Raw genomic sequence first — 18060 nt, 5'->3', positions numbered from 1 at the left:
TACGAGTTGTGTGTGGGTTTGAAGGAGCATATCGGATTCAGGTCAGACCTTATTAGGTTGGTTTGTTATTATGTTACTTGATAACGGGCTCAACCCGTATGATTTTCCACAACTGATGTCTTCGTATTAAGGTGGACCAAATAATTGTATTTTCGTACATATGTATAAATTTGTAATTTTAACTAATGTTAAAATATTCTTATTGTTCTATTTAAATATTTTTTTAAAAATTATCAACAGTATAAATTTTAAATTTTATTTTATAAATATGAAATAAAAGATCAAAAAAATATTGTGTGATGGTATCGAAATACTTATAAATTCGAAATAAAAGATCAAAAAAATATTGTGTGATGGTATCAAAATACAAAAGTGAGTATACTTAATTGAAAGAAATTATGAAAGTGACATTTATCCATGAGGTTGCCTCCATAATTAATAAATAACTCAGCCCCACTAAAGCCATGGGGAGGTTTAGATAGTTACATTTCATAATTAGTTGCAGTAACTACTTTTGTCTTTTTAATTAATTTTTTATCGAGATCAATTTATGCAATTAACCAAATCATCCATCAAAAACTAAAGAAAGAATTAAAGCTCAAGATTTATGTAGAACTTGGGCTTATTGTAATCATGATAATGGGCTTGTTTGATTCAAATGTCAATTTTATTCTCGTCATGCATGTTGGGCTACAGTATTATTGTAAAAGTAATATTAGTACTCCTAATAAATACTAGTACTAATAAAAATGAGTTAAAATTTGAGTGGAATTACTTAGGCAAATATGATCACATTCATAGTTGGTTGGTATCAACTAGAGAAATCAATTGCTTGTTAGAAAAGAAAGCCTCAATATTCATTGTCACAATTTCGAAAGCATCAAAGAATGCTTCCTTTGTGAAGACACCTCGATGCGGCGACAACACGACATTATCCAGTCCGAAGAGCTCCGTGGGGACGCATGGCTCGTTCTCGAACACATCCAATGCAGCACTCATGGGCGGACACACATGTAATTAAGGAGGGGCTTAAGCCCTTCCCCAACTAAATTTTTCATTATTTTAGTTATATAATATTATGATTTTATTGGTATTTTGTGAAAAATAAAGTGCAAAAGCCCCTACTCAAACAACAAAATATAGGTAAATTATTATCTCATACAAAATTTAAATATATAGCCCCTACTGTAATATTTTTCTGCGTCTGCTCCTGGCAGCACCCGCTATTGTACGTGCCACCATGACTTTCTCATAAATGATCGCTCCCCTCCCAATGTTAACGATGACGCCCTTCTTACTGAGGGCTGCCATCACCTCCCCGTTGATCATGTGACGCGTGTCCTCAGTCAGAGGGCAACAAATGACTAGGATGTCGGAGTGAGAGGCAAGTTCATAGATAGAAGTTGTAGGGAAGTGATGGTTTGACGGATGTTGCAGCCGAAAGCAGCAAGCCTCTTTGCTACCTTAGATCCGATATTGCCCAGCCCCACTATTCCAACTCTTTTCCCTCCTACCTAAAATCAAGATTCAAGAATGACACATGGTTAAATCGAGATCATCTTTATTTTGGAATAGAAACCAAATCCTCATATTTTTTTTATTATTCAACTCAATATTTACTACTAAAATTCACCACCCAATACTTATCCAACACTTTCTTTATTGGATCTATATTCATAATATATTTTCTAATGAGTTAATTTGAGAGTATGTTTTTTACTACCTTTAAAGTAGTAAGATTTAAATAGCAAATGGAAGAGAGTATTTACCTTGAAACCAAGAGGATACTCGGACGCGAGGGGCCAAAGCCCCCGCCGCACGAAGCCATCTGCGGCGGTGATCTTCCTCATCACATCAATCAACAGACCCACTGCGTAGTCCGCCGTGTCGGTTGAGAACACAAAATTCCACGCACCGATATCAATACGTGCTCGGAATTTTCCGAGCACACGAGCCTGGTTTTCGGAATGTTAAAGAAAATGTGCACAATCCGAGCATGGTCAACGTACTAGGAAAAATGAGGATATTATTTCAGATCAGATCTACATCTCACTTCTCTCATTTTACTTCTTTCATTTTTCTCTCCAACTCGATTTCTTCAATCATTTCCTACATTTTTTCAATCTTACTCTGTTATTTCTTCGAGTCAAAGTAGTCTCTTTGCTTGTAACCGCCTCGCCTCGTTATCTTTGTTGTTATCTGAAGGAGTAATTTTTATTTATTAGTTATTCTCTCTAAGAGCATCCGCAATGGGGCGGACGATAGGCAGCCCGATGCCTCGGGCGCGCCATCGTCCGCCCACTGTGGGTGCGCGGACGATGCCCGATGCATCGCCCGCGCCCTATAGATCGTCTGTGCCATCGTCTGCCCACTGTGGGCGTCGCGGACGATGGCGCGGACGATGCAACGCGTTTTTATTTTTATTTTTACTTTTTAATTTCGAAAAAATTATTTATATAAATACCCACTACCCCACCTTCATTTGTAACCTTTCCATTCACTTTTCCACACTCAAATTACATTATAAAATGGATTCCGGTGAATACCCAAGTCCGAATAGTCCGATGTTTGGGCGTGGTGCACGTTGGCCAGGTACAGACCCTGACGAATATCGGTCGTTCAACTCCAACAACCAATACAATCCTGAATTCAGTACGGATTCGTACGGTCTGTCTGACATGGAGCCGTCTCCAACTCGCCGCTGCCGCCCCTTCCCGCCGCGCTGCCGCCGCCCTCGCCCTTGCCAGAAAGAAGCGGAACTGGCACCGGCACCGGGAGTACAAGGTGCCACCTCCGGAAACGAATGAAGAGGTACCCCCGGGAGGACGAACTACCAACCTGATGAAACCCTCATCTTGGCGAGGTGTAGGGTGGATATTTCGAAAGACCCGGTATTCGCGAACAACCAAAAGCAGGTTGCGCACTGGGAGCGCATCGCCGAGCGCTACAATGAGGCGAAGCCGCCGAGCTCGTACAAGCGCCATAGGGAACAACTCCGCAAGCACTGGGATCAGGTGAAGGAGCAAGTCAACCTATTCTCGGCGGAGTACGAGAAGTGCTCGATGGAGCAGGGAAGCGGCGAGAGCTTGAGCGATGTGCGCGATAGAGCGATGTTGTCGTACCAGTCAATGTACGGCGACTTCAAGCATTTCAACATCTGGGCGCTCTTGAAGGACAAGCAGAAGTTCCAGGGCGGGATTCTGCCATCGGCTGCGCCAAAGAGGACGAGGACCACCGAAGCCGGTGCTTACACAAGCAGCGAAAGCGGCGCATATCCGGTGGACCTCAACCGGACGATGTACTAGGAGGAGGAGAGTTCCGGCACACCGGTGTCTTCCCGACGTCCCATTGGCGTCAAGACTGCGAAGAACAAGGAGAAGGCGAGATCCTCCTCGCAAGCCGCGTGCCCCCCCATCGCCGATCCCGATCCCGACCCCGGCGGCACTTGCCTACGCGGAGTTGGCAGCGGCCGCCAACCGGAGGACGTTGTTGGACACACACAACGCCCTCATGCAATGTCAGGACCCGACCAAAGCCGAATACCTCAAGGGGATGATCGATGAGCTGCGCCGCAAGTTGGGACTTTTGTACAGTAGCCAATTTTTTTTTTCATTTCTAACTCATGTAAAACTTTTTTTAATCAATGTAGGATTTGCCGTTTTTAATTAATCGCGGTAATTTTTAATTATTTTGCATTGACATATTTGAAAACATTTAAATTAATTAACAAAACAATGGTGAAACCTATATGGCGGCTTATAGGGCGCCCCACTGGAGGTGGAATGGTAGGAGGATAAAATGTTGACGTGACGGTGCATAGGGCGGGCTTTAGGGCGTCCCTTAGGGCGCCCCACTGCTAATGCTCTAACTTCTATGTTAATTAATTGAAAATATTATTATATCTGTTTTAATTTATATTAATTTTATCATGCTATAGGATAGTAAAATGGATAAGCTACTTTGATTAATTTTCGGATCTAATGAATAATATATAGTGGATTTACCCAAGAAAATGTTAGATTAGCTAACTACCATAAATTGCCCATGAAGCCCGGCAAACATACCTTTAACCGAGTTGAGCAATTTTTTCATGGATCATGCGGCTACGGTGATAAGGGAAATTGATATGACAAAGTATAATGAGTCGATTGCAGTTACTTTGTGCAAGCTTAAGATGATATTTTTCCCATCTTTAAGATGATATTTTCCCATCTTTTTTTAACTCCATGGAGCATCTTCCAATCCACTTAGCATATGGGGCATTGAACGCAGGTCCACTGCATATTCGATGGATGTATCCATTTGAACAGTACATGCACAAGTTAAAGTTAAATGTCAAGAACAAAACCGCAGTTGAAGCACCTATTGTAATGCGTATTTGACTAAGGAAACATCACATTATAGTAGGTGTAAATTGTAGCAATGAAAATAATTACTATTCCGGATCCACCTCGAGTGGATCGGTTTATAAAAAAGAAAAAATAATAATTACTATTTCATCCATGTCTCACAAAAATACGTGCATTTGAAAACACAGAAATTAATGCACAATTAATAAAGTAAGAGAAATGAAAAAATGTAGTTAAAATAATGTTAGTGGATAGTGAAACTCACATTATTATTATTGTTTAAATGAATTGTAATAGTGTGTAATCTGATTTAGCTTCATGAGTTAGACAAATTTTCTTAAATGAAATGTCCATATTTTTATGAGACGGAAATAGAAAGCGACACGTCTATGGGCACGAAGGAGTACTAATAATTTAATTGTAGTTCGTATGAACATTAAATCCTTAAGAATAAATAAAAAAAACGTTCCATGATTGCAGCAACGCATCAAATAAAATGAAAATGAAAATGAAAATGAAAATGAAACAACCAAAGATGTTGTTGGATCACGCGCATTCACCTTCAGCAGCCACACTCCACCTACTACCTTTAAACACGTGCCTCCAACTAACCCCAATTTCAATCTCCTATTTTCATAACTCAACTTGCAAGGTAATTAAATGTTGCTAGCTCTTCTTCTGATTACCATATTTAAATGGAAGATTTTAAGCTACCAAAAATCAAATGGGAGAATCAAATCTACTACTCCACCTCTTAAAAAGTATTTTATATAAGTAAATAGGGATTATGAGAAGAATGATATAGTCAACTACACTCTTAAAAATTTGAAATGCGACAATTATTAAGAACAAATAAAAGCTAAATATTACAGCTATTTAAAAATGGAGGGATCATTTATCAGTTTGTAGGTCAAACTTGTGAATAGAGCTTGTCCATTTTAATTAAAATGAAATGACATTGATTAAAATAAAATCAATTTCTATGCCTTGAATCATTAATGTTTGCTTCTAGCCAAACATGAGTCTCGCTATGATATGTTTCTGTTTTGGGCCTTAACTGTTGTATTAGGTTCAGTTCGCCTCTTGTACTTATTTATATAGAAGTATGACACAGTACTTATTTATATAGAAGTATGACACAATAACTATGTATCTGTAACCGTAGTCATAATACAATTTGTTCTTCGTTCTTGTCCGTGGATGTAGCCAACACAATGTTGGTGAACCACGTAGATTCTGTGTCTCTTTACGTTCTTTCGTTTGTTGATTACACAATTGTCTTATTTGTCATGACAATTTCATACAAAAACTAAGGACATTTCGTCAATTACAATATTCATTACACTTTCTTTCCAAATCCAATAAAACTCCCACCACAATTATTTTCCCAAAACCTACACAAACACCATGTGTTACCCTCTTGAATTAATATTTCTTGATTGCCAAAAATTAAATACAAGCTTCATAATTTTTTTTTAAAAAAAAACGAATCATTCATTAGTACTCACGGGAGTGAGCAAAGGGCTATTCGAGAAAAATGCGTCTAGATTTCCCATCACAATCTTCAATGCGTCGCCGAAGGCTTCCTCGGTGAAGGCGCCGCGATGAGGCGACAGTACTACATTGTCCAGTCCGAATAACTTGGACGGAACATTAGGCTCGTTCTCGTAGACATCCATCGCAGCGCCCGCGATCTTCCCCTCGACCAAGTAGCTCACCAGTGTCTTCTCATCGACAATTGGCCCCCGGCCTATGTTGACTAATATACCGCTCATTCCTAGGGCATTCAGAACGTCGTCGTTTATCAGGTGGCGCGTCTTTTCTGTCAATGAGCAACATATTATTAAGATGTCCGAGTGCAATGCGAGATCCACCACCGTGGGGTGGAAGTCGTATCGCGCCGATTGTTTCTTGGTTCTTGAATTGTACGAGACTTTGCATCCGAATGCCTCGAGCCTTTTGGCTAGCTTTGTGCCGATGTTGCCCAAACCTACTATTCCAACTCTCTTGCCTCGTAGCTGAAATAATAATTGACATAAATAATTAATAATTCACTTATAAAAAAATACACTCAATTATGAACATTTATGATTGCTAGTTGTAGTATATTTCATTTGAATTGGCACATTTTATAAAATGTCAAAATCAGAATAACATATTTCTAAAAATTAAATATGTTACATACATCAAGTGTGTGATCAAATAAAAATATATTCATAAAATCTGGTGACGAACATAAAACATATCGATCGGAATGGGACGACGTGATTAGTTGTTAATACGCATTTAAACAATAAACTACCTTGAGGCCGAGGGGGAACTCGCCAAGGACCGGCCAGGAGCCGCGACGGACGAATGCGTCTGCGCGGCTGAGGCGGCGCAGGACGGCGATGAGGAGGCCGACGCCGTAGTCGGCGGTGTCCTCGGAGAAGACGTCGCCGGTGTTGGCGACGGCGATGCCGCGGCGGCGGCAGGCGGCGAGGTCGATGTGGTTGACGCCGGTGCCGTCGGCGACGACGAGCTCGAGCGCAGGGAGCTGGAGGAGGAGGTCGGCAGTGATGCGGGTGACGATGGCCTCGCAGAGGATGGCGCGAGCAGACTGCGCGTGGGCGAGGAGGAACTTGTCGAGCGGGAGAGGGGATTCGAAGGCTTTGAGGACGTTGAATTTGGCCAGGAATTCCTGCTCGAACACTTTGTAGAGGAGGCCGGGGCGGAGGACGAGGAGTTCGGGGAGGTCGGCGGCGGGGAGGGGAGGGCCGCCGCCGTTGAGGTGGTGGTGGAAGCCGTTGGTTTGGGGGTTGATTTCTTGACCCATATTTTTTTTGTGTAGTTTGGAATGGAATTTGTGTTGTTTTTGGTTTGGTTTGGTTTGGTTTGGTTTTGAGGGAAGGAGTGTGGTGGGTTTTGTAGTAGTTGGGGTTCCCAACTACTCGTTTTTCAATTGTTTATATATGCTTTTTTTGTGTGAATATTTTGTTTGATGTTTAAATATTGAATAGTTGGATGGAACATCTGGTTCGACTAGTTCTTCAAACTTGGAAAAGTATCATTTTCAAAGTAAATTAGCATCAAGTCAAATTCTGAGTCAATATCACAGCATTGGCGGAAAAATCATGAAATTTAGAGTTTATTCATAAATTATAATTATATTTCTGTTCTAATAAATATAAAATATTTAGACTTTGGAATGCAATTTTATTTAGTGTTATTTTGTAAGTTAATGAAAAGAGAGAGTAAAGTAAGATAGAAGAAAAAAATGGAGAAGATGTTGTTTTTATTTTTGGAAACGTTTCATATTTAATTGAACAATCCAAAAAGAAAAGGAAGTTTCATTTTTAATGCGAAAGAGAGAGTGTTACACACTGATTTTTTTATATATATAAAATTGTATTTATCGCAGCCGAGAAATTATATACTATGATGTAATGAATAAAATCATGTTGAATGCTATCTTTTGAATGAAAAATATCAATAATATATTACATATAGTCTAGAACATATTTTTTAATTGTGAAATAGTTGCAAATATATTCGAAATTTATGATGTGTCCACAATTTGCCAATTGCTATCTAATTGCATGAAAAATGATTACCTTCCTCTTTTTGTAATGTGATTGTGATTGCATTATGAGCGGAAGGGCAAAACTTATACTCCAATTATTTGATAAGGGCATCACTAACGCTTGGGGCCGGGCTGCAAAAAGCGAGTCCCGGCCGGGGCGTTGCGTTGGATGAGCGGAAGTTGCGGCCTGGGCCGGTCCCGGTGCCGCAGTTGCGGCCTGAGGACGCTCACGGGGTCCGGCCCGGCCTAGGGTTAATTGCTTCGGGACGGGCCGCAAACCCCCAAAAATTTATTTTTCTTTTTTTATTATTTTTTTTTTTGCATATTTTTACCCATTTCTTTAACATTCTTCCACCAATTTCTCCATTTCTATCCTCTAAATTATTTCAATATTTTTTCTAGGAATTGTAATTTTTATTTTCTAGGGTTTAATAAAAAAATTTTCTAGGATCTGTAATTTTTTTTCTAGGATTTGTAATTTTCTTTTTTCGACTGAACAATGTATTTTCACGGCTTGAATTGTTCAACGTATTGAATTTCCGAGTAAAATATGTTGAAGTTGTTAATAGTGTCAGTTATTAGTTGCGGCCCGGATTGAAGCCTGTACGATTAAAGCAGTTGTGGATTGGGACTCAAATTTAGAGGAATGATAACGTGGAGGAGACTTGAAGCCTGATTTCGGGCCAGGAGTAATGATACTCTAAGACATATGAAATGGATGGAGTAATATTCTGTGTAGGTATTGATTATTTCATTAGGGTTTCAGTAGTAAAAAACAGAGAGGTACTACCTCGATCGAATCTGACAGCTTGTACATGTTTGTTGTAAAATAATAAACCAAACAAAAAAACTTTTATAAAGAGGTCAGTAGTCAACACTACACATGATCAAGGCAAAACTATTTTTTTCTAGATATAAATAAAAAAATTAATGCATAAGAATTCAAGAAAACTAGAAGACTGGAATATTAATACATGCAAATTGTCAAAAGAAATCATGAATTTGGTCAAATTATAGATACTCCATAGTATTTCGCAATTTTGAAAATCAGTTCGAAAATATCACAAAGTCTAGTGGATTTATTCGCTAACAGCAAAACAAATTAATTATTTACCAATAATATATTGATGTTTTCCAATTGAACAATGTCGTATGACGTAATAATTGTCAACCAATATTGCATATTAGGAGTATTTGTTACTCCACTATTAAAAGGATTTGTGATAAATTTCTTAATTCTTTTTGTTTGTTAATTCAAAATAAATTTATAAAATACTTTTTGAGATCTAAAGTTTTAATAATTTATTTGTATGATTTTTGTATTCTTACTCAGTAATTTAAACCAATTTCCTTGAAATTTATATATTTAATTTATCCTGAAATACTACTAATTATTTACATTACTAAATATAAACTATGGTGTGAAATTTATTTATATTTTTAACAATATCTTAATAGTTGCATTCTTATTAAATTAATTTGAATAAATATTGAAATTTAGTAGTTGGGGAGTAAAAAATACTTTCGTTGCTATAAATAATTAAGAATATTGAAATATATTCTTAATACTTTCGTTGTTATATTTTGAAGAATTTAAAGAAAATAATTAAGAAATAATTAGGGAGTAAAAAAATCATAATAAACAGTCTAATTTGGTCAAAACCGTAATTAAACCCGTTGACCGTTAAAAACTAAGAGCATCCACATCGGCGAGCACAAGCTCGTCCGTCCGTGCCAGCGGCGCGGATGAGCTGTCCGCCGCTGCGCTCTTGCCGCTGGCACGGCGCTGCTCGATGCATCGAGCACGTCCGTGCCAGCGAGCAGGCGACGTGGCAGCTTCCTATTGGCCAACGGCATAGCCGTTGGCAATTTATTTTTTTTTTAAAAAATCAGATTTTAATTAAAAAATCTGATTAAAAATTAAAAAAAAATATTTTCCCACTTCCCAAAAAATTATATCCATTTTCTACCCACTTTTAATTTAATTTTTCAATTTTGTCCCCAAAAATACACATTTTCATCTATAAATACCCCCACTTCCACAGCAAAATTCACACCACACAACACAATTCTCATCTAAATTCTCTCGTTTCCATTCTCAATCTTTCTTTCACTCTTACTCTTACAACAAAACAATGTCCGGCCACGGCGATCACCCCCGGCTCCCATGGGTTGAACCCCGATTAGTTCGGTTCACAACCGTTTCCTAGTCCGGAAATGGAATATTCGGCCCCTCTCAAACCCAAGGTTTGGAAGTTCCGGGTGGTTACTGGCCTTAATCGATCGACGACCAAGATGCCCCCGTCGGGCAATATGGGTGGACACCCGAGCCTAGAGCGAGGTCGAGCGGCCCCTCCCAAACTACGACTCCACCTACTTGCGGTGTCCGCACACCGTACACTCCGGCGGAGATGGAGCAATTGTTCAAAGCGTTCTTGTCAATCTCCGAAGATCCGGAGGTTGGCACGAACCAATCCGACAATTATTATTGGTGGCGCATCTGTCGCCGGTACAATGAAAATCGGCCGGCTGGAACAATCGAGCGCAACGAGAGTATGGTGCGCAACCCCATATATAGAGCCAACGAAAAAATCCAAAAGTTCCAGGGGTATTACCTCCAGGAAGAGTGGTCGGCGGGGAGCGGCCGGAGCGAGGTCGACATCATCAGTTCCGCCTTGTTGACCTACCAATCCATGAACTACAAGCCGTTCAAGTACCTCAACATTTGGCAGGAGACGCGGTCGCATCCGAAGTATAGGGGAGGCGTAACATCCTCCTCTAGCGGCTCCTCCAAACGGTCAAGGTCGGTATCCGTATCCGACGCCGACTCCGAAGACGTGGCTAGCCAACTTGCCGGAGCTAACTTGGGTAGCCCCGACGCCGGCCCGAGCGGTTCCCGACGCCGACCGCAAAGAAGGAAGAAGGCGGCGGCCAACCGCCGTCGCGCCGCGACTCCTTCCGCCCTCGCTCCCGAACCGGCTCCCACTCCCGCTCTGTGCTCCCTATGTGCCACCTCAACCCCCACCAACTCGTTGTGGGGGGTTTTGGCCCAACTCAATTTGGCCGATAGGTCAAATATGACCCCCGAGCAACTTCGATCGCATGTGACGATGATGACTAGTCTTCCCTGAAGCATTTTTAAGCTTAAATTACATAATTTTTATTTTTTAGGAGTTTAATTATGTAATTTTTATTTTTTAGGAATTTAATTATGTAATTTTTAATTTTTTTGTAATTTGTAATATTATTCCGGGTATTTTTTATGTATTTTAATTTTGTGGAAATATTTTTATTTAAATTGAATAATGAAATTGTGAGACCCTTGTGCTCGTCCTAGCGGAAGACCACGGATGTGGGTGTTGTGCTCTTGCCTAAGAGTAGGCAGAAAAAGTGGGGCCGGGCCCACATCCGTGCTCGTTGGCAAGAGTACGGATGTTGATGCTCTAACGGAACAGTTAGTCCAAGACCAATTGTGATCCGATTTGAAATGTTCAGGATGCAAAAATACAAAAGATAAAACTTAAGACCAAAAATCATAAAATTGACATATGTTCAGGACTAGTTTTGACCTTTACTCTTTTTAGATTAATACGAGAGTTAAAATTTTTTTAAAATAAAATGTGATTTATTTAATCTGAGAATTGTATAACCTAATACCACATGTTACTATATCTTAAAAAATTATTCATAAAAAAACTTATTGTCAAATTCGATATCCATCAACTAATATTGTGTGCATATATTTAAGTAACATTAACCTGAATTTAAAAACTAACTACTGACACTGTTGCCCTAAAATGCAAGGAGAGTTCAATCATTCTATTGGATCGATCGAAAACTCTACAACCACCATCTTGATCTGAATTCTTTCTTTTTAATAGTTAGAGATATTAAACAACGCCATTCTGAGATATTTTAAAACTTCATTTCCCCTTTTTCATCCGCTTCCATCCTGTTTTCTCAAAAATTTTATCTTGATTTATCTTTTATCTCGAGAGATTTATGTTGCATAAGTTGAATATAAGTTAGACATGTTATTATGTTGCACCAAATTAAGATTTATTTTTTTATATCACTTCCATATATGTAACTCTTTTTTAGAAAAAAAAACACCACATATATTACTCCTACATTATATCCCATATCTTTTTTATGAAAGAAAATTTGGAAACAAAGATTGTGATAGACCGGTAATGACATTTGAGGGAAAAAAAGGAGCAAAAAGTGAATATCAGAGCATCTCCAATGGCGGACGTCCGGTCGGACGTCTGCGACGGGCGACCGGGACGTCCGCCATTGTGGCGTTGAAGGTCGGATACGGACGTCCCGTGAGGACGTCGCGAACGGTGGCAGAGGAGGAGGATGAGGATGAGACGGGAAAGAGGACGGTATGGAGCCCGTGGAAAAATGTCGCGCTTGCGAAGGCTTGGGTTTCAGTAGTCGAGGATCCCTATGTCGGTGCCAACCAACATATTGACAGACTGTGGTATCGCATCGCTGAAGCCTACCCCACACACAAACCGGCTGGGGCGAAGCGTCGCGTTCCCGAACAGTGCCGGAAACAGTAGGAGCAGTTGAGGCCTAAGCTTAGTCGATTTGCGGGTCTCTACCAAAACAATCTCCGCCAGGCAAGCAGCGGTATGTCCGAGGAGGATGTCCGGAACCGTGCCTTTGCTCAGTACCCCGACAGAGCCTTGAAGTTCAAACAATTCGATCAGTGGGAGGCCTTTCTCGTGGTGAAGGATTCCCCAAAGTTTTGTGGGGGAGTCGAATCAGGCTGGGCGAAGCGGACTAAGATCAACGCTTCTGGTGAATACAGCAGCAGTGCTGGTTCGCACGAGCTCCCAGAAGCCGACGAAGTGTCCCCGCTACCTCAATCAGACTCTAGTCGTCGTCGTCGCCCGGTTGGGCAAAAGGCTACGCAGCGGAGGGCTAGGGGAAGCAGCAGCGGGTCGTTCGAGGTCCAATCGGAGGCCCCTGCTCCCCCAGAAGATATCGACCGACGCGCCCGCGCGCAGTTAACGACTAGCTTGGTCCGGACCATGCATAGGTGGCATAGCACGACAGATCCTGTGTACAAAAGGATGTTGAAGGATGTGATCGATGGATGTCGGCGCGATTTGGGCATGCCACCCATTGGATATGATGGCGCCGAGATTAGCGGCGGGGACGGCGGGGGCGGCACGGACGACGAGGAGTGAGCCGAGTCAAAAATTTTATTATGTAATTTTTTCTTTTTTATTATGTAAATTTTTTTATGTATTTTTTTTTAATGAAGCATTTGCAATTTTCTCGTATTCCATGTCAAAATTATAATTCCGCTACGTATATTTGTGAATTTGTGATTTTTTTTATTGTGGGAAGTCCTAGTGGGAAGGGCGATGGGAATGGCGGATTGTGAAGGGGATGTCCTAGTGACGTGGCAGTGGGATGAGAAGTCCTAGTGACGTGGCAGGATGTGTTTTTGGGATGTCCTAGTGGATGTCCGAGTGGGACATCCGACCACTGGAGATGCTCCCAGTAAGTAGAGGGATCGATCTGAAAAACGAAATTAGGGGACAGAGGGGTATAAATTTAATTACTTTTACTACTCTGCTTTCAACTGTAGCGAGCTTTCCACAATTTTCTTCAAGCCAACGTAATTAATCATCCATTAAGAAACTACTTCTGCAAGAATTAAATCCGATCGATCCATCAATCCATTCGAATTCCTACTCACTGCGCCATTTCCGAGGTTATGATTCCATACTCATTGATTCTTCTATTGGACTTTTGATCTCATCGATAGGCCCGCCCATTGTTTCCGTTGACGAGATGTGCGAATTTGTTCATGTTTCTTTCTTAATTTTGTTTAATTTAGTGCCTGCTTGCTCTATTAGGTGGTATTGTCCTCTAATTTTGACGAATATAATGTATTGTTTTGACTTAGTGTGTTAGGGTTTTTTAATTTAATCTTCATAATTTGGTTGATCATGATCTGGTGTAGCATGATTGGATAATCTTCATTCAATACAGTTTTCAATTAAACTTTGTTCGTTTGTAATTTTTCGCATAGATTGGTTATTGTTGGATTGATCATTTCCATTTTCGAGAGCGGATTTGCTTCTTGAACAGTGCAACCGTTGCACGCATGTTGGATTTTTGGAGTTTGGGGTTTGGATTTGTTTGAGTTTCTAATTGTTTCCGTTGAACATTTTTAGGTTGATAGCGGGCGTTTTGTTGTGGACCTCTTAGCGATTTTATAATGGTTCCGAAGGGTTTGATTTACAGCTTCGTTGCCAAAGGGACTGTCGTGCTAGCAGAGCACACTCCTTACTCTGGAAACTTCAGCACAATTGCCGTTCAGTGCTTGCAAAAGCTTCCTTCTAACAGCAGCAAGTACACGTATTCTTGTGACGGCCACACTTTCAATTTCCTTCTCGATAGTGGATTTGGTATGTGTGTCTTTGTTTGTATGGTTAGCTACCTTGGGAACTTTACTGCTCAAATTACATTCCGCTGTGTTTTGTTTGCCATGCAGTGTTCCTAGTTGTTGCAGATGAATCAATGGGAAGAAGCATACCTTTTGTATTTTTGGAGAGAGTGAAGGATGATTTCAAGCAGCGTTATGGTGCTAGCTTCAAGAGTGATGATCCACACCCTTTAGCGGATGATGAAGATGAAGATGACCTGTTGTTTGAAGATCGGTTTAGCATTGCATACAATCTTGACCGAGAATTTGGGTGTGTATATGTCTTTAGTTGTATTTTGGGGAGATATAATGTATGACAAGTTGAAAACTTCAATGTTCTATTTTCCTACCATAATTCTGGTACTTGTTTCCTTGCCAGACCAAAGCTCAAGGAACACATGCAATATTGTATGAATCATCCAGAGGAAATGAACAAGCTGTCTAAACTGAAGGCTCAAATAACAGAGGTCAAAGGGATAATGATGGACAACATTGAGAAGGTACATTTTCAGTCTGTTCTACTCATGAGGAAAATTTGAAATTCTGATTTTTACAGCTTGAGCAACAAATATGCTAATGTTCTAAAGTAATGTTCATTTCAATTGAATCTGTTTAGAGGAGGTCACTGAGATGTGTATGATTCAGGTAGTGGATGCTTTAGTTCATTGAGTTGTAGTCATGCTATACCTGCATCTTCTCGTGATTCATTGAAATCCATAATACAAATTTTGTTTATATGCCCATTGCCTAAAAGACATTGCTTTTATCCCCCCCTCCCCCCGATACACACTTGGAGACACCTAAACAAAAAGAAAACATGCATATGAAAAATTCACATGTCCTGGGGCATTTCATCTCAGTCAGAATATGAATGATACTTAGTTATTTAATTTGGATTACATATTACTATTAGTCAAGGAGAAATAGTCAGGCTTCGTTGTACTTTCTTCCTGGTAAGTAGAAGCCTAGATCTGCTTAGCCACCCTTAGTATCCTACATCCTCTCTTTGGCAGGAAATACATGCTTGAGTGCATGTGATTACTCAGAACTTGTGGGAATTAGTTTACTGTTTTGTCTCCTAGTCACTCTTCTATATTCTCCGCCTGATTACTTTGATTTGGGTCCATTGATGGTAGTATAGACTCTAACCATCTTTTCAAAATCTTTTGGTATTTTGTTGGGATTCTTTTCTTGTGAGTGCATTTCCAGCTTGGTGAGAACATTTCATAAGGAGTCATCATACAGTCTAAATGCGGTGATAGTACTACTAGGAGAAACTTTTGACCTGATGGGCCTGACCTTGGCGTGTATATTTATAGCAACATGACTTGCAATGTAAATTCTGAATCATGCCAAATATTTCCATGATGGGTAAAGAGCCTAATGGTAGGAGGAAATTGTGGTTTGGAAGGACAAGGTGAGAATTGTATTTGTAGCCTGAAACTGTGGGAAGGCATGAGGAGATAAGCAATGCGGCCGGTTTCAACCTGTTATCGACCACCTCTGATCTTATCAAAAGTGTTAAATGTGCCTAATAAGTTCTTATTTGACAATTTTCTGGCAGCTAACATCTCCTAGTGTATTGTTTTCATTGCTGGTCAGAGACCTTTTAGATTAGGAAAAAGGTTTATTAATATTTTGATTGTATGTGGAATGGAAGATGTTAAGACTGTTTGCTTCAACATATTTCTCTTATTTTCCTATCATATGCTGTAGATTATTTCTCTACACATGCCGCTTGAAAACTTTAAAACCAATTGATACCTCACCAAACGTTCGCACCTTTTGTTTTCACTCAGGTTTTGGATCGTGGTGAGAAAATTGAATTACTGGTGGACAAGACTGATAACCTCCAGTTCCAGGTGAAAACTCTCTCTAATCCCTTTGTGTAGAAAATTACGGTTCTGTGTTTGATGTGCTTACTGAAATCTTATTCAGGCTGACAGCTTCCAAAGGCAAGGCAGGCAGTTGCGTCGGCAAATGTGGATGCAAAATCTCCGCATGAAGCTGATGATTGCAGGGGTGGTTCTCGTTCTTCTCTGCCTTCTCTGGCTTATGTTTCGTTGAGATTTGAAAACCTTGGTACTGAAACACGTCACGTTTGTTTCTGGGTTTTTCTCATCTTAATGTACAAAAACCATCAGTTTATTACTATGTATATCTTCTGTTTGCTATGCTCACACACTCCCGTTTGGTCAATTGTAATTTACGGTGGAGACTTTATCATTGCTATTTTGGCAATTTTCTGTTAAAAATGAAGCTTACATTACATTTTACAAGTATATATATGTGAACAAGTAACCCAATAAAAAAGATATATTGGGTTGGAAGGAGTGGAGCTAGAGAGTATGGCCACAAGGGACAAATATTCCTCAATTTTTCACAAATTTCGGGTTGTGAAATATGCCTAGTTTGAGCCATTGAACCAACATAGAGTTTATTTTAACATTGTTTTGATTCATATTAAATTACTTCAATAATAAACTCTTTGCAATATAACAATGTTTTGGAATGAACTAAAAATGAAGGGATTGACAGTTTGTAGCTAGAAATCAATTCGACATTTAATCATAGTAATACACTTCAATGGGAGTAGCTTTAGTCGCTATATGTCTATAAAATGTAGTACTACTACTGCTACTATATATGTGTAGAGTAATAAAAAGTGGAAACATACATATATAGAGATGCCATGTGGAGTAACATCGCCAAACCACGAAATCATTTTATGTCCATGGCCTAACACCTAATTAATTAATTACCACCTAAACTACAGTGCTAGTGTACGTAAAATCAAACCAACGTTCAAGATTCATTGCTTAGAGCATCCACAATAGGGACGGATGTCCCGGCGGACATCCTGAAACACCTCCTGCCACGTCATAAGGATATCTCACTCCACAATAGCGGATATCCCCAAAGACATTCCGACGGACATCTCAATAATTAAAATTCACAAATTCACAAATTAACAATTACGGAATTAAAATTTCGACACGAATACGGGGAAAATGCAACCATTTTATTTCTAAAAAAACATACATATTTAAATTAAAAAAAATACATAGTTCACCAAAAAAACCATCCCAAACCAAAAAAACGATTCAAACAAAGTACATGTTATGCCTTTAATCTATATAGTTTGCCGCTAGCCGACCGGGGGGCCCGACGGTATGATATGTTTTTGTTTTATGCCTTCATTTTCGACGATAATACATGCGTTAAAGTTTTTTAAAAAATCGTATATATAGAGTTTGCAACGAGCCGTATATATAGAGTTTTAAAAAAAATCAAAAATTTGGGACGTCCGTCGTGTCGCTGCAATAGCGGATGTCAGCGGAAACCGACGGACCACCTCTCGTCCGTCGTTTTTCGTGCAAAAGCCGACGTCCGGGACGGACGTCATGCACGCCGGTCGGATATCTGCCCCGACGTCCGCTATTATGGACGCTATTATGATGATAGCATTCATTAAATTCGTGGTACAACTCACTAATTAAACATATAGCTTCATTAATGATGCACAGCTCAAGCATTGATTTTCACAATTCTCGACATATATATCCCATTCCTCTTGAGAGTAAAAAGATGATTTATTTGTTGATCTAGTGATAAAGTGGTTAATATAGACTTTGGATTCGAGTACGCCATTGTATGCCGCTGATTGTGACGAGTGCCAATATTATTTGTCGCATCCT

The 18060-nt window shown here is 39.8% G+C and overlaps 2 protein-coding genes and 1 pseudogene across 2 annotated transcripts; 1 reads left to right on the top strand and 2 right to left on the bottom strand.

Annotated features, from left to right (window-relative positions):
- Positions 1-1130: 1130 nt before the first annotated feature.
- On the bottom strand, positions 1131-1967 carry LOC121744652 (annotated as a pseudogene).
- A 3641-nt stretch (positions 1968-5608) lies between these two features.
- On the bottom strand, positions 5609-7268 carry LOC121746158 (glyoxylate/hydroxypyruvate reductase HPR3-like). The gene is made up of 2 exons (XM_042140066.1): positions 6652-7268; positions 5609-6367 (listed from the first exon to the last, which is right to left on the bottom strand). The coding sequence occupies exons 1-2, from the start codon at positions 7162-7164 to the stop codon at positions 5840-5842; spliced, it is 1041 nt and encodes a 346-aa protein (XP_041996000.1). The 5' UTR covers positions 7165-7268; the 3' UTR covers positions 5609-5839.
- Positions 7269-13490: 6222 nt separating this feature from the next.
- Positions 13491-16644, top strand: LOC121745228 (vesicle-associated membrane protein 727-like). Its single transcript, XM_042139043.1, has 6 exons — positions 13491-13645; positions 14112-14345; positions 14432-14633; positions 14742-14862; positions 16162-16224; positions 16301-16644. The coding sequence occupies exons 2-6, from the start codon at positions 14156-14158 to the stop codon at positions 16427-16429; spliced, it is 705 nt and encodes a 234-aa protein (XP_041994977.1). The 5' UTR covers positions 13491-13645; positions 14112-14155; the 3' UTR covers positions 16430-16644.
- The last annotated feature ends 1416 nt before the right edge of the window (positions 16645-18060 follow it).

Source organism: Salvia splendens, chromosome 8 (genome assembly GCF_004379255.2).
Source record: "Salvia splendens isolate huo1 chromosome 8, SspV2, whole genome shotgun sequence".
Taxonomy (NCBI): Eukaryota; Viridiplantae; Streptophyta; class Magnoliopsida; order Lamiales; family Lamiaceae; genus Salvia; species Salvia splendens.
Note: the sequence above shows the minus strand (reverse complement) of the source record. Positions and strands in the feature narration are given on the sequence as shown.